This window comes from Euleptes europaea, chromosome 3 (genome assembly GCF_029931775.1).
Source record: "Euleptes europaea isolate rEulEur1 chromosome 3, rEulEur1.hap1, whole genome shotgun sequence".
Classification (NCBI taxonomy): Eukaryota; Metazoa; Chordata; class Lepidosauria; order Squamata; family Sphaerodactylidae; genus Euleptes; species Euleptes europaea.
The window spans coordinates 121,287,948-121,304,720 of record NC_079314.1 but is presented as its reverse complement, the minus strand read 5'-3'; the positions used below and the strand labels follow the sequence as shown (position 1 = coordinate 121,304,720).

Sequence of the window (16,773 nt, the reverse complement as noted above, 5' to 3'; positions counted from 1 at the left end):
CTTTGCCTGCCTTGATTGTTATCTACACCGTATTTCCTACAATCCGGTCAACTCCTGTGTCTGAATCCCTGAACAGATGTGTGTGTTTGAAATGTTAACAAGTGCAGTTCGTTTCACAGAATCTAAGCACTACAAATTCCATGATTTTGGATGAAAGCAAGCGGCATGTCTTGGTGCTCACAAGTGGCAATTCCAGGAGTATCCAAATGAGCAAACTGCCCTATAGATATAACCTGGGCCCGATTATACCCCCAGAGTGAAAAGTCCTTTGCTTTAATACCTCCATTTGGGCATATTATTGGACATGTTTTGCCTATTTACGTGTAAATGTGGTTTTATACTTCACAAAGCCTGCCCACAATGGGTGGGTGGTATATAGAGGCTTCCAGGCGCTATTTCATGATGTGTAAATGCCTCAAATGCCCCCTGTGACAGAGGTGTTGTGCCAAAGATTGGGGCAGAACCAAGGGCCCGCGGGCACCTAACGGCAACCTGTATCTGGCCCAAAAACTTTAGGGTTGGTGGAAAACGTGATATTTTTTTACAGATAAAGAATGATCCCCCATTTACCCCTAAATCTGAAGAAACCTGCAAATATCTTGTATAAATGGGTAATGCATATATTTAGCTCCCAGCCAGAAATGTGGATTTAAAATTCAGAAATTATTCCATGGATCATTGGTATGATTGGGAACCAGATGTGTGTGCTATCCATTCTAGAAAAGCCTCCACACGTTTTAAGGGTACAGGATTTTGGGCTTTTAATTTATTATATGAGAATCCATCTGTCTAAGCTCCTCTTGTAGAGCAAGAGGCAGTTTTACCTTTCATTGGGATAGTTCTTAATTTGCATACCAGATATTCATTTTTTACTGTAGCAGAATGTATAATATTTGCTAGACAGAACTGCACATAACTAGTTTGTTCGGAAAGCGCACAACTTCCAAAGGAATGTGTACTTATGTCTCTGTGGAGTGAGAATGATTGTATCCTAGTGTGAGTTGTGTTAAAGCATTTTCCCAAGGAAATGGCCATATTAAGTCCACTTTTTATAAGCACAGGTTGCAGTTAAAAAAATAAAAGCATCTCTTTAAGTGCATGTGTTTCAAGACTTAATAGAAGATCACTAAAGATGTTTTCCTTTTAAGGGCTAAAGGAGCTATGTTTTATTTTAAATGTTATTTTAAAACCATACAGAATTGCAACTGGGCAATTGGTCATAGGTTACCATATGCATATAACCAGGGAGTCTGCAGCCAAGAAATCAGAAGGAGATTGAGACTGGGAAGGGCTACCATGAAGGAGCTAGAAAAGATTCTGAAGTGTAAGGATGTGTTACTGGCCACCAAGATCAAGTTAATTCATGCCATTGTATTCCCTATTACTATGTATGGGTTTGCAAGCTGGACAGTGAAGACAGCTGATAGGAAGAAAGTAGATTCCTTTGAAATGTGGTGTCGGAAGGAGAGTGTTACGGAACCCCTGGACTGCCAAAAAAACAAATCCGTGGGTTCTAGATCAAATCAAGCCTGAACTGACTCTAGAAGCTAAAATGACTAAACTGAGTCTGTCGTATTTTGGTCCTATTATGAGAAGACAAGAGTCACCGGAAAAGACAGTCATGCTAGGAAAAGCAGAAGGCAGCAGGAAAAAAGGAAGACCCAACAAGAGATGGATTGACTCTGTAAAGGAAGCCACGGCCCTCAGTTTGCAAGACCTGAGCAAGGCTGTTAAGGCTAGGACGTTTTGGAGGACATTGATTCATAGGGTCGCCATGAGTCGGAAGCGACTTGACGGCACTTACACACACACACACAACCATTATTTGATGGTAGCTTTTTATAACTGAAAGGAAATCCTGTTTGCCCTTATACTTTGTCTAAAGTACAACTTTCGAAGCAGCTTACTCGGTAGTTGCATCAGTTTCCTTGTGAGGAAACTGTGGTGGGTGGACAGTTCCCTAAAAGCAGCAGTGTAAGCACAAAACAAGCAACAGGGTGGATGGGACCTCAAATAAATAATGCAATAAGATTTGGATTGCCGAAATCTGGAACGAAGCAGAAATCTGAACAGAGCATAAACGAAGCATAAGCAATAATGTGACACGTTTGCCATTTGCCCGAAGCTCAGCAAAGGGCTTTCGGCAGGCGGCGGCACGGGGTTTTTGCACAGAGTGCCCTAAACAGAGCAGAGATGTGTTACGTTGCTCTCGTGGCTTCTGAATAGGGTTGCCAGGCCCCCCTTGGCCACTGGCGGGGTATGGAGGGTAGGATTGCCAGAAACTCCTGGGGATTGGGGGATGGAGGGTGGGGTGCAATGGGGTGCAATGCCATAGAGTCCACCCTCCAAAGCATCCCTTTTCTTCGATGGTTGTCATGTTTGATTTATTTTAGTTGCATATACACTACTATTTTATCTGGATACAACTATATTTAACGATTGTAACTGTAGTTCCTATGTCTTTAAAGCAGTGGTTCCCAACCTTTTTTTGACCAGGGACCACTAGGACCTTTTTGATCGGTGCAGGGACCCCAAGGTTCAAAATAAAAATTTTGAGAATTTGAAAATAAACTTTAATCATAACAGTTAGGTAAACAAAAATATTTTCTGGTAGGGTATGAGCTTTCGTGAGCCACAGCTCACCACTTCAGATATCTTCAGGTATCTGAAGAAGTGAGCTGTGGCTCCCAAAATATTGTTGTTAGTCTTGAAGGTGCTACTGGACTCTTGCCCTTTTCTACTACTGCAGACAGACTAACACGGCTACCCACTGTGAATTATCTTGTTAGGTAAACATTAAACTTAGAATAATATTTGAATAGATATATTTATAATAGAGAACTTTTAATTGAAAATGTTAATTTATTATGGGTTTATAACTTTGTTTCGCGGACCCCTGGTTTGGTTGATTTGATTGACAAAGGTTGATTGATTAAGCAGATTTCTGGCAGGGGGTGAGCTTTCGTGAGCCACAGCTTCAGGTACCTGGAGCAATGGCCCTGAATCTCTCAGGCTGGGTTTGGCCAACCCTGTCAGAATGGAAGCCGTCAAGTCATTCGGCATTTGGGAATGCACGGTGATTGTCAGGGTAAACCCCTTCTGTGCCCCAGGAAAGGAAACCACGGCATGTAAATCTAGGGTTGTCAATAGGGTTGCCAACCTCCAGGTACTAGCTGGAGATCTGCTATTACAACTGATCTCCAGCCGATAGAGATCAGTTCCCCTGGAGAAAATGGCCACTTTGGCCATTGGACTCTATGGCATTGAAGTCCCTCCCCTCCCCAAACCCCGCCCTCCTCAGGCTCCGCCCCAAAAACCTCCCGCCGGTGGCGAAGAGGGACCTGGCAACCCTATGTAAGTTGTAAGGTTGCCAACCTCCATAGGGCTGCCAGGTCTCTCTTAGGCACCGGCAGGAGCCTGAGGAGGGTGGGGTTTGGGGGAGGGGCTTCGATGCCATAGAGCCCAATGGCCAAAGCGGCCATTTTCTTCAGGGGAACTGATCTCTTATCGGCTGGAGAGCAGTTGTAATAGGAGATCTCCAGCTAGTACCTGGAGGTTAATCAAAAGAAAAATAAGCATCCCTAAACCTCCAGGTATCTCCTGGAATTACAATTTAACTCCAGACTATAGCGATCAGTTTCCCTGGAGAGAGTGGCAGGTTTGGAGGGCGGACTCTATGGTTTACTACAGTCTAGGAGAACCTGAAGTCCTAGAGTGACGTCACATCTCTGCTGAGCATCCCACTTTACCTCATGAGGCGTTCATGAGGTAAACTGGGGTGCTTTGGGGTTCCGTTCTCTTCAAACGGCTTTTAAACGGGCCGCCCAAACCGCCGGTCGTAAATTTCTCCTCCCCCTTCATTAAAATAACGCAAGGCAGAGAATTCCCGCCTTTTCTCCTCCTGCCCCCCTCCCCCCGCAAGGCGTTAACGGACAACTGCGCGCGCACTTGCACCTCCTCCTTTCCCGCCTTCCCTTCTCCCCCTTGCCCACGCTGCCTCGCTGTGCGCAGGCGCACACTGAGGTTTCTGTCGACACCCTCCGTTGCCAGGCTGCGGGGAAACCGCCTCCCCCTTCACCATGGCAACCAACCCGGCCGGGAAGCTAACACTAGGCGGGCGGGCGGGCGGCCCCGCCCACTGGGGGGAAGCCCCGCCCTGGCGTCGGCGGCTCCGGCTCGTTATCAGCCGCTTCGCGATGCGTGTAGCGTGCACGTGAGGATCGGGAGTCGCGTGCCATGGGAGCAGGGTAATGAATTGGGGTGTTGGGTGAGAATAAGGAGTGTTGTGTGTTGGGACGGTGAACTTGTTTGTTCGTGTCCTGCTTTTCTCCCCTGCTGGGGTTGGGAGCCTCCTTTAGAACATCCCTCCTGCCTTATCTCATAACGCCAACCCTGTGAGGTAGTCCAGGCGAAGAGCTTGCGACTAGGGTTGCCAGCCTCCAGGCGGTGGCTGGAGATCTGCTGCTGTTACAACTGATCTCCAGGGGACAAGAGATCGGTTCCCCTGGAGAAAAATGGCCATTGGACTCTATGGCATTGAAGTCCCTCCCCAAGCCCCGCCCTCCTCAGGCTCCGCCCCCAAAATCTCCAGGTACTTCCCAGCCCAGAGCTGGCAACTCTAATAATACCCATCCCCACCCTCCCCCCAAATCTCCAGGAATTTCCCAACTCGGAGCTGGTAAATGTACCCCTGGACCCACCTTGCAGGGTCGTCGTCGGCATAAAACGGAGCAAGGAGAACCAGATGCACTCCCTTGGGCTCTTCGAGAGGCCGGTGGGCTAGAAATGAGTTGCCAGCTGTTTTCTGGCCAGGCTGTTGTGACCTGAAGGCAGAGGTTCACCAGATAAAACTGGCCGCACCTCCATGTGGGGGAAGCTGTTCCTGTTGGGTCTGTGCAACTGCTGAAGATGCAGGAACTCTGGCAGAGAAACAGTGGGCAACCTCCCACGTGCACACATTTTCAAGTTGAGGGGGTTAGGGGCAGTTATCGCCCTCTCCCCCCCAGTCTTTTCAGAGTTCCTTGGGAATCCCCCCCCCCAAAAAAAGGGAATGGAGGCAGAAAATATCTTGTGATCCTTGGAGAAAAGGTCTGGTTATAAGGAGGAATCTTCCTGTTGGGGGAGCAGAGCTCACGAAAAGAAAAGACAAGTTGGTGTTTATACCCCTCTTTTTCGCTACTGTGAGGATTCTCAGAGCGGCTTACAATCGCCTTCCCTTCCCCACCCCCAACAGGCACCTTGTGAGGTCGGTGGGGCTGAGAGAGTTCAGAGAGAACGGTGACTAGCCCAAGGTCACCCAGTTGGCTTCATGTGGAGGAGTGGGGAAACTAGTATCCATTTTGACTAGTAGCCATGGAGAGCCCTCTCCTTCATGAGCATGTCCATTCCCCTCTTAAAGCCTTCCAAGTTGGCAGCCATCACCACATCCTGGGGCAGGGAGTTCCACAATTTAACTATGCGTTTTGTGAAGAAATACTTCCTTTTATCTGTTTGGAATCGCTCACCCTCCAGCTTCAGCAGATGACCCCGCGTTCTGGTATTATGAGAGAGGGAGAAAAGCTTCTCCCTGTCCACTCCCTCCAAACCATGCATAATTTTATGGACCTCTGTCATGCCTCCCCTTAGCCGCCTTCTTTCCAAGCTAAACAGCCCTCAGCATTTTAACCGCTCCCCATAGGGCAGTTGCTCTAGTCCCCTAATCATTTTGGCTGCTCTATTCTGCACCTTCTCAACCTTCTGCAATATCCTTTTTTAGGTGTCGTGACCAGAACTGTACACAGTATTCCAAGTGTGGTCTCACCATAGACTTGTACAAGGGCAGTATGATATCAACAGTTTTATTCTCTATTCCTCGTCTAATTATGGCCAGCATGGAATTTGCCTTTTTTACAGCAGCCACACACTGGGCTGACATCTTCATTGAGCTATCCACGACCACCCCAAGATCCCTTTCTTGGTCTGTTGCTGCCAGCACAGATCCCATCAGTGTATATGTGAACTTGGGATTTTTTGCCCCAATATGCATCACTTTGCAATTGCTCTATGGTTTTTAATGATTTGTAAATCTTTATATTTTATTGTTTTGAATGTTGTAATGAGATGTATATGTAACTGGGATTTTATTATTGTTACCCGCTTCCTTGGCTGGGGAGGGCGGGCTAGAAATTTATAAATAAATAATAAGAGTAGGTTTTAAATGCTGACTTTCTCTGCTGCTTAAGGAAGAATCAAACCAACTCACAATCTCCTTCCCTTCCTCTTCCCACAACAGACACTCTGTGAGGAAGGTGGGGCTGAGAGAGCTCAAAGAGAACTGACTAGCCCAAGGTCACCCAGCAGGTTTCATGTGAAGAAGTGGGGAAACCAACCCGGTTCGCCAGATTAAAGTCCACCGCTCTTAACCACTACACCACGCTGGCCTGCACAATTTCCATCTGACTCTCAACACAGGGATGTCCTGGATGGAACAGTCAGGAGGGTAGGCAGGGACTATACCAGTCCACTAGGTGGGGTGTCAGTGAAGTGAATAATAAATAAAATAATAAATTATTGGTGTTTGTTATGGGAAAGAAGAAGAGTTGGTTTTTATATGCCGACTTTTCCCACTACTTAAGGAAAAATCAAACCGGCTTACAATCACCTTCCCTTCCCCTCCTTACAACAGACACCCTGTGAGGTAGGTGGAGCCGAGAGAGCTGTGACTAGCCCAAGTTCACCCAGCTGGCTTCATGTGGAGGAATGGGGAAACCAACCTGTTTCACCAGATTAGCCTCCACCACTCAAGTGTAGGAGTGGGGAATCAAACCCGGTTTTCCAGATTAGAGTCCGCTGCTCCTAACCACCACTTAACCACTACACCATGCTGTAGGATATTGGGAGTCACAGGACAATTAACTGTGTGTGTGATCCGCATGCTCTTGTCTTTTTACAGTGCAGACTTTGCAGTTGGGGACCTTTAACATTCAAGTCGGCTCTCTTCCTCTGGGGCTCGACGGGATGATCCGCAGTTTCACTCAGTAAAAGGCCAACACTATGGTAAATGCACAGTTGTTCTTAATGTATGGTCCAGGTGGTCTTGAGGAGGCAAAGGGAGTTGTGGGAAGGCAGGGAGGGAGATTCCTTCCCAGACCTTCTCAGGCAAATCTGCTTGTATGTCTGGGGTGATCCAGGATAGTGTTCATTCCTCCCATCCAGTTAGTAATCATAGAATGTAGAGAAGCTGGAACGTGTCCAGAGGATGGCAACAAAGATGGTGAGAGGTCTGGAGACCAAGTCCTATGAAAAGGTTGAAGGAGCTGGGTATGTTTAGTCTGAAGAGGAGAAGGCTGAGAGGAGATATGAGAACCACGTTCAAGTACTTGAAGGGCTGTCATATAGAGAAGGGTGCCGAGTTGTTTTCTGTTGCCCCAGAAGGTCGGACCAGAACCAACGGGTTGAAATTGAATCAAAAGAGCTTCCGTCTAGACATTAGGAAGAATTTTCTAACAGTTAGAGCGGTTCCTCAGTGGAACGGGCTTCCTCAGGAGGTGGTGAGCTCTCCTTCCCTGGAGGTTTTGAAGCAGAGGCTAGATGGCCATCTGTCAGCAATGCTGATTCTATCGCCTTGGGCAGTTCATGGGAGGGAGGGCACCTTGGCCATCTGGGCATGGACTAGGGGTCACTGGGGGTGTGGGGGGTAGTTGTGAATTTCCTGCATTGTGCAGGGGGTTGGACTAGATGACCCTGGTGGTCCCTTCCAACTCTATGGTTCTATGAATCATAGAGTTGGAAGGGGGCCTACAGGCCATCTAGTCCATCCCCCTGCTCAATGCAAGATCAGCCCAGAGCGTCCCTGACAAGTGTTTGTCCTGCCTCTGCTTAAAGATTGCCAGTGAGGGGGATCTCATCACTTCCCTAGGTAGGGGAGTGGCTGCCTCAGCAGGCTTGCGAGCCGGATAAGAGTTCTCAAGGGGCCGGATCTGGCCCCCAGGCTGTATGTTTGACACCCCTGACTTAAGCCGTTGTGCTGGCTGCATTCTGGCCGTCTCGTCTTTGCTGACGGAGGCCAGCACGAAACCTACATTTCCTGCACTCTTTGCTTTCTGGGTATTCAGAGAGCCTTGTGGGCATGCGGCTCCCACAAGCCTTCCGTTTCCCCAGCGATCTGCCTGCCCATCTGCAATAGGATCAGAGCCCTGAAGGACGGCTCTAGTCCTCTGTTGCAAGAAAACCAGAGGTGACCAAACCTTTCCTGTCTTGGGTTGCCAACCTCCAGCGGGAGCCTGGAGATTTCCCAGAACTACAACTGATCTCCAGACTACAGAGAAAATGTCTACTTTGGAGGATGAATTCTGTGGCGTTATACCCTGTGGAGGTCCGCCCCCAAATCTCCAGGGGTTTCCCAAGGGGGAGCTGGCAACCCTAGACTCCCCCAGCCAGTGAGGTAAAAGGGGTTTTTGAGGGAGGAATACGTGTGTGGAATTTCTGGAAGTCTGAAAAATATGCAACGCTCACTGAGTTTATTTTGCTGTTTTATCCATATAAACTATTGAAATCTTACCTGTTCCTTAAGAAAGAACTGCTCCCTGTGGTACCTTTGCACATGGATCTTAGTTTCGCCACAAGACAGCTAGGGAAACAATTTTTAAAAAAGCAAGTATTATGAAAAAGAAAAGAACAGAAGCAGTCTCGTAGCCACAATAGGAACCATCAGCCTATTTATAACTCTGGAAACAGTAAACTTTTCAACAGTTTTATTGTTATACACATTACAGCATGTTAAATGGGGGCAGGATTAGTCACATTTAAACAATGAACATGAACTTGAAAATATAGGTTGCATTATCTAATGCTGCAAAATGTCTTGCGTAAAAGATTTTCATACAGCTGCACGTTGTGAGTGAGAAAACCAGAGGTCCCCAACATGGCGCCTCTGGGCACCAGAGTGCCCGCTGACACCTTTCCTGGCACCCACCAAATGATTGTAGAAAGTGGGTGGGGCTAAGTGGGGCTTTGCCCAGAATGGCTTCTAACTGACCATTGGGGATTTGATTGTGCAGATTTTTTTTTAATTTTAAAGTTGTTTTGGCAGCAGCTGCCACCACAGCACAAGGATCTTCTCTGTGTGACTGAAGGTAAGCTGCAGCTGCCATTTTGTGGCTGTGCCTACTCTGCTGTGTTAGAATTCCAAGGGTGCCCGCGGGTTCAAAAAGGTCAGGAACCCCTGGAGTAACCCTTGCCCTAATAAGAAAATATTAGAGGGTGGGTTTCCCCCCCCCTGTGCTTCCCAAAGCGACCATTTTCGCCAGGGGATCTCTGTCGCCTTGAGATCAGTTGTAACAGCGGGAGATCTCCAGCCACCACCTGGAGGTTGCAGAAATTACAGAATACGTACTGAACTGGGGATTAGTAACAGAATAAACAGCAGTTGACCAAAACAGGCAAATCACAAATCTAAGCGCAATATGGTTGTAATGAATTGCGTATATTATACAGTGTGACACAAAAAAACATAGTGACTAAATATACTGCACCAAAAGGTCTCAAAGTAAGTTCCTGTCTTGCAGCAGGCAATCGGGTCCCGTGCAGGGAGAAAGACGTTGAGGCGCTGTGATGGCGAACAGCTCAAACCAGGCTGTAAGGAAACAAAGCTCCTATTCAAGAACTAACAAACGGATCCCGTGTAGGGAAAGTGATATTGAGACACTGCATATTTTCTTTAAATGCCCTATTTATAATCAGCTCCGACTCGCCATATTATCCCCACTATTGGAAAACCTGACCACAAGACAGGTTGCCAAATTTTGTGTTGCGGAGATTAAAGTACATAGTAAATTAAATAGGGAGGAACATTAACAATTTGAGATATGCCGATGATACTACATTACTGGCAGAAAATAGTGAAGACTTGAAACGACTACTGCTGAAAGTTAAAAGAGAAAGTGCCAATGCTGGACTGCAGCTGAACATCAAGAAGACAAAAGTAATGACTACAGGAGAATTACACAACTTTAAGGTTGACAATGAGAAAATAGAAATTGTTGAAGACTTTCTATTCCTTGGCTCCATCATCAACCCAAAGTGAGATGGCAGCCCAGAAATCAGAAGGAGATTAAGACTGGGAAGGGCAGCCAGGAAGGAGCTAGAAAAGATTCTTCAGTGTCAGGATGTGTCACTGGCCACCAAGACCAAGTTAATTCATTCCATCGTATTCCCCATTACTATGTATGGGTGTGAAAGCTGGACAATGAAGAAAGCTGATAGGAAGAAAGTAGATTCCTTTGAAATGTGATGTTGGAAGGAGAGTGTTACGGATACCGTGGACTGCCAAAGCGGGTTATAGATCAAATCAAACCTGAACTGACCCTAGAAGCTAAAATGACTAAACTGAGGCTATCGGTTTTTGGTCACATCATGAGACGACAAGAGTTGCTAGAAAAGACAGTCATGCTAGGAAAAGTTGAGGGCAGCAGGAAAAGAGGAAGACCCAACAACAAGTCCCTCAATTTGCAAAACCTGAGCAAGGCTGTCAAAGATAGGACATTTTGGAGGACATTGGGGGTTACCGCACTTGTATTCCCAGCGATGTATTAAGTTTGAAAATGTTATAAAAAATACTGTTCACACTTTCTATGTATTCCCAGCGATGTATTAAGAGTTTGAAAACGTTATAAAAAATACTGTTCGCACTTTGTTTGGCCCCTTTAGATGTGAAGATGTCTTCCAACCATTTATAAGCCGTGGTATCCAAAAACCCTTTTAAAGCGTTGTTTTTTATAACGTTTTCAAACTCTTAATACATCGCTGGGAATACAAAGTGCGGTAACCCCCATTGATTCATAGGGTTGCCATGAGTCGGAAGCGACTTGACGGCACTTAACACACACACAAATTAAAAAGCAAAGATGCAGTTAAAGTTTGAGCTTAAACTACTGGGTTACAAAAGTGGAAAAACCTAATGGCTGTTTTGTTTATTGGAAAGAGATAATTGTTAAAGTACTATGTGGCAATCTGATTTTAATCTTGATTTTTATATCCTATTTTATTTGAAATGTTGTATAATTGTTACATATAGTGTGTATTTATTGGTCTTTGACCGCAAATAAAATCATTCATTCATTAACCAACTAATAACGAACAGCTCAGACCGGGAAACGAGGCTCCAATCCAAGTTGAGAAGAGCAAAAGATTCAGTGCAAGCTGAGAAGAAGAATATGACAAGAATCCAGTATTTTTTTGTTGTTTCGACTATTCTTTCTCAGATGTCCATATGTTGTAAATATGTAAATATCTGGACCGCATTATCACTGGTTCCTAGAAAAGTGGGACTCATGACTCGTTTGTTAGTTCTTGAATAGGAGCTTTGTTTCCTTACAGCCTGGTTTGAGCTGTTCGCCATCACAGCGCCTCAACATCTTTTTCCCTACACGGGACCCAATTGCCTGCTGCAAGACAGGAACTTTGAGACCTTTTGGTGCAGTACATTTAGTCACTGTATTTTTTGGGGTTTTGTCACATTGCATAATATATGCAATTCATTACAACCATATTGCACTTAGATTTGTGATTTGCCTGCTTTGGTCAACTGCTGTTTGTTACTACCACCTGGAGGTTGGCGACCCTGGTCTGAACGAGCATGTTTCTCTTTCTGCTTGGCCTTCACAGGGAGGAAAGGGCAAGGGCAAAGGGAAGGGCAAAGGGAAGGGCAAAGGGAAGAAAAGCAAGAAGGCCGCCGTGGAGGTGGACATCTTGAGCCCGGCCGCCATGCTCAATGCCTACTACATTGCCCACAACGCTGCCGCCTGCCTGGAGTTCCGTGGGTTCCCGTGGTCCGGCTCGCCGAAGAAGAAGGGGAAGGGGAAGAAGCGCAAGTAGGAAGCCCCGGGGAGAGGTTTGGAGCCGCCGGACGGGGAAGGAAGACTTTTGGCAAGAAGTGCAAACAAGCCCAGATCCCTGTCGGGTTTCTCGATTTGGCAGCTGTGCCAGTTCCAGCCGGGAGCACGACGTTCCCTTGTCCCTCCCAACCACGGTCTGGAAGTAAAGCCTCGCTTGCCGACGTCTGCTCTGGCCCCTGCGGTGGTTGCCTCGGGATCTGGGCAGGGGCGTAGGGGTCAGTTTGGCCCGGCATCTCTGCTTCCATGGGACCAGACCCTGGTGCTGCTGCAGCTGCCAACCTTTTCAGGTTGCGCAGTTTCCTCACTGCTTCGAGCAAAGTCTGTGCATGGCGAGCCCGGCTCGCATGTGCTAGGTGACGAGGAGGCAGTGCCCTAGGATGGAGGGATCGAATGCGCTGCTTCCAACAGCAGGTGATGGATGCCAGCACTGAACGTTCCTTTGTGCAAAGCCGACAAGTCAGACGGAAAGCTGCCACAGCGGGGAGGGAGGGAGGCTCTAACTGCCATCCCCACCACCCCTCACTTGTTGTGCTGGTTCTCTGTTTGCAAGGAGAGCGTGCCAAAGCTGCGTGCTCCAGGATAGTCCGCCTGCAGTCCAAACCAGTGCAGGGCCATGCCACAACCTCCGGACTTTGCTGTTCCCCCTACCCCCATTCTCTGGCATGCATGAACCAGGGCTATGTAGCCTGCATGCCGGTCAGGGGGCATTTAGAGCATAGAAACAGCCTAGACATCTTGCTTGGCTTGGTATGATTCAAGGAGCAACCAGCATGCAAAGCAGTGTGCCCATTCCACCATTGCTGACTTCCTGGAAGTGTATCCCAGGATCCTTGTGGGGTTATGGGGTACATGGGGATGCCTTTGTCAGATTCTGGATACGGTGACCAACCCCCTCCCTCTGGTGCCATCTGGAGTTGCTTGCAGTCCCCAGTATTTTGCCCTAAGCCAGTTCCTGGTTTGCTGCACTGGCATCCTTCTGGCCTCCCGCCCGTTTCTGAGGATACCGAGCTTGTGCCAATGAGAGGAGTTGCGTTCTGTGTGGGTAGGGCAGGTGGAGGGCACACGCCCAGGATCCATGTCCAAGCAATCCCACATTAGACATCAGAAAGCAAAAGGGAATGGATGGGCTGCAGTGTTAAGAATTTATCTAGGATGGGGCACGAAGTGGTGCGTGGGAATCTCCGGATGGTGCTCTGGTGCCCTTTCCTTTTGTCCATGGGGGGTTTGGTATCGCCACCTGGGTTCCAAAAAGGTTCAGGCTTGAAAGCACCGATCGCAGTATAGGGGAAAATTGCGACCTGTCTGAGCCGCGGGGAGAAAAACTCTGCCATGCAGGCTCAGACGTGGAGGGCGGGGAGAAGGAGCTGTGCCAATCTGGAAAAATAATACCGCCAAGGGGTGCCTCGGCCAGGCCTGGCAAAACATGGGCATAACCTCCCTGCAGAGACGCACGGCTTTGCAGGCCCCACTGATGGACTCCGCCAGCAGGGCCGCCTGTCTCTCTCGACAGCTGTGTCACGCTGATAAATTTAACTCCAGCAAACAGGCCGAGAGAGAGAGAGAGAGAGAGAGAGAGACAGGAGGATATCCTGCCTGGCTTTACCACACCATCTACTTTGTGCAAGAGACTTACGCTGCTGGCTTGGAAGGGCAGCCTGTAGCTTCTTCATGGAGAGTGTGTTGTCATGGACGTGAGGCCCCGGGTATGCTTGTTGTCAAATGGGGCTCTGGCCTTCTTCCCCACTTTGAGGTCTCTTCTCTGGAAAGTACGGCTGGGTAGGAAGAGAGTCCCCTTTTGCCTTCTCTGCACAACACTCTGCAAGCTCTGGGAAAGTTCAGAATACTTTCTGTTGCCAGGGAGAAGTGAACGAACATAAGGGCCAAATATTTTTTATGTTATTTTTAATGGTGCTATTTGGAAACGAGGCATAGGATTTATGGAAGGTTGCGTAGCCAGACACCCGCAGTATGCACTCCCTGTGCAGCTATCAGACAGGTAAAAAGTAATTTGAGAATGGCATTCAGAGTGTATCGCATACAAGGGAGAGGCACCTAATATGCTCTGAAACGTGCTTATGAGCAAACCTAGTCGGGGGGCGGGGTTGGGGGAATTCGCCATAATCCAGGGCACAGGTACTTGCTCCCGTCCCTCTGAAATGCATGTCTAATGCTGCTGGATTGTGGTCATTATGTTTCACACCTATTTCCAAATACCTGTCTCTTCCCCTCATGGCAGAAAAGGTAATGTGCAAAGGCCCTAAGTTAAAAGAGTGGGTTCTACGAAACTGTTTCTTACATAGTGTAAGTTATCCACAAGAAGTTCTGTTTTTTTATCTTTTTTTTTTAAGTAGGTGTTTATAAGTTACCCACAATTACATATAACAGTGGTTTTCACTCTGCCTCCGGTTCCAAAGTGCGTTCGGTGGCAGGCCACAATCTTCTGCTGTCCATCCTAGCTAGAATCCACCAGCCGCTTGAGTGAGGGCAGCTTCTGAAAGCGGTGAGCTGGCGGGTGGTTCGTCCACAGAGGGAAATGTTGACTTGGAAAGGGAAGGTCAGCAAAATGAGTCAAGAGCAGATACTAAAACAGATGTTGGGGGAGTCACAAGAAGAGAGGCAGATGGAGGGAATGGGTGCGGAAAAGCCCATCGATCGAGGAAGGGCAGAGGTGGAGGGAGGGGAGCCCCCCCTCACAACGCAGGCTCTTAGTGATAACACTTTTGGATTTTCTGGCCAGTCGCACCGGCGGATAAGGAAGATGGCTCAGGTCTTTGGAAGGTTTTTTTTCTTTCCCACTTTGGCTTCGGGGCTTCACAAACCGACCCACAAAGCACTTCATGCTGTCTCCCTGCTCACCTTTTCCTTTCCGTCCCATAAAAGGCACCCCTGAGCTGTGTAGAAGACCCTGTTGGCTCTGCCCCTACATGGACTCTCTTGCCACTGACGCTGTGCGCACAGGTAGCTGCAGTCCACCAGCAGCAAGCCCTCCACCCCCCCCCCCGCAAAACAGCCAGTGGTGCGTTTAAATCAGATCCCCGCTTGGGAGGGTTCGCCCCTGAGCTTTGGAGAAGGCCAGTGCGACTCTTGCGCTAATGCATCGGCTTCCTTATTTACAGATAACTTCCCTGCCCCTCCATCATATAAGTTTCCCTGGGTGTCGCACAGACAGGTAAAAAGCAAAAGGCCAATTTACTCTGCAGGTATCCCACTGCAGAGGGGACTATTTGGTTTGAGGTTCCAAGATTGTGTTTTTCTTTTGGAACCTGTTTCCCAGCTGTGAAGTAAGCAAGCTACGATCAAAAATGTGAGCGGGGGGGGGGGGGAATGGCAGTGCACGTTTTTGTCAGCTTGTTTTGATTTCCAAATCTTCAGTGATTAATCAAATGTCTCTTTGTGGATAATAAAATTTTGGTCAGAGTTGTTTTCTCAACACTGGTGGCATTTTCCTCATTTGTTCCTCGGGTGGAACCTCGGAAATTTTCTTTCCGGGGTGTTGGGGGGGAGGAAGATATAATCCGTGGCATTTTGCAGAGTGTGAAATGAGAACTTTTCAAAAAACTCTTTATCTGCCTCCTCTGCTTTTAGCAGCAGCATTGAAACACACAAAGTTTAGCTGGGAAAACATTGCTTTGTCGCCGAGATAACAGGAAAAGTGTTCTCTGCTTAATATCTGTGTGCCCGCATTGCTGATAAAGGCACCGGAGCAAAGAACCAGTGAAAAAGGAAGCTGTCCTAATTATTAAAAGCCCCCTGGGCTGCTTTTTATTTTTCTCCTGGCCCCGCTGCTCTGGTTTTAACTGCAGCATGATATCCCCGTGCCCGGAAAAGCTTTGTTTTATTTCTCCAGACAACTGTTCATGGTGCAGAGCAAGGCCAGATCTTTCTACCTGACATTTAGATCTGGTTGATCCCACCATAAAGCTAATGCGAACTTGGGATGTATCAACAGAGGCATAACATCCAAATCGCAAGATGTCATAGTTCCGCTGTACACAGCTTTGGTCAGGCTGCACCTGGAGTCCTGTGTGGAGTCCTCACTTCAAAAAAGATGTGGACAGAATGGAGCGGGTGCAGAGGAGAGCGACGAGGATGATCCGGGGCCTGGAGACCAAGAAGCCCTGCGAGGAAAGGCTGAGGGAGTTGGGAATGTTTAGCCTGGAGAAGAGGAGGTTGAGGGGGGACACAATTGCTCAATTGAAGTATTTGAAGGGCTGTCAGAGGAAGGCAGGGGGCTGTTCCTATTGGCAGCAGAGGATAGGACTCGCAATAATGGGTTTAAATTGCAGGCGAAGAGGCATCGTCTGGATATTAGGGAATTTTTTTTTACAATAAGAGTTGTTTGACAGTGGAATCAGCTCCCTAGAGTGGTGGTGAGCTCCCCCTCACTGGCAGTCTTCAAGCAGAGGCCGGATGAACACTTGTCAGGGATGCTCTAGGCCCATGTTGGCGAACCTATGGCACGCGTGCCGACTCCGGCACGCGTAGCCCTCCCTTCCCTGCACTCCCTGCCGCCCAGCTGGGTGGCGGGGACTTTGAACCGCGCTGCGCTGCCGCGCGGAGCGGTTCAAAGCTCCCGCCCCCTTTGCTGCACTCCCCACTGGGCGGCTGGGGCTTTGCACCGCGCTGAACCACGCCGCACTGCGGAGCGGTTCAAAACTCCCGCCCCCTTCCCTGCACCCCCTGCCACCCAGCTGGGTGGCAGGGGCTTTGAACTGCGCTGCACTACCGCGCGGAGCGGTTCAAAACTCCTGCCCCCTTCCCTGCACAAAGTGTTGGCACTTTGCAAAAAATAAGTGGGTTTGGGGTTGCAGTTTGGGCACTCGGTCTGTAAAAGGTTCGCCACCACTGCTCTAGGCTGATCCTGCATTGAGCAGGGGGTCGGACTAGATGGCCTGTATGG

General features: G+C 48.3%; 1 protein-coding gene across 1 annotated transcript; it reads left to right on the top strand.

Annotated features, from left to right (window-relative positions):
- The first annotated feature begins 4,079 nt into the window (after positions 1–4,079).
- SMKR1 (small lysine rich protein 1) lies at positions 4,080–11,869 on the top strand. Its single transcript, XM_056846631.1, has 3 exons — positions 4,080–4,213; positions 4,708–4,774; positions 11,644–11,869. Exons 1-3 carry the CDS (start codon positions 4,080–4,082, stop codon positions 11,851–11,853), a joined length of 411 nt encoding a protein of 136 aa, XP_056702609.1. The 3' UTR covers positions 11,854–11,869.
- The last annotated feature ends 4,904 nt before the right edge of the window (positions 11,870–16,773 follow it).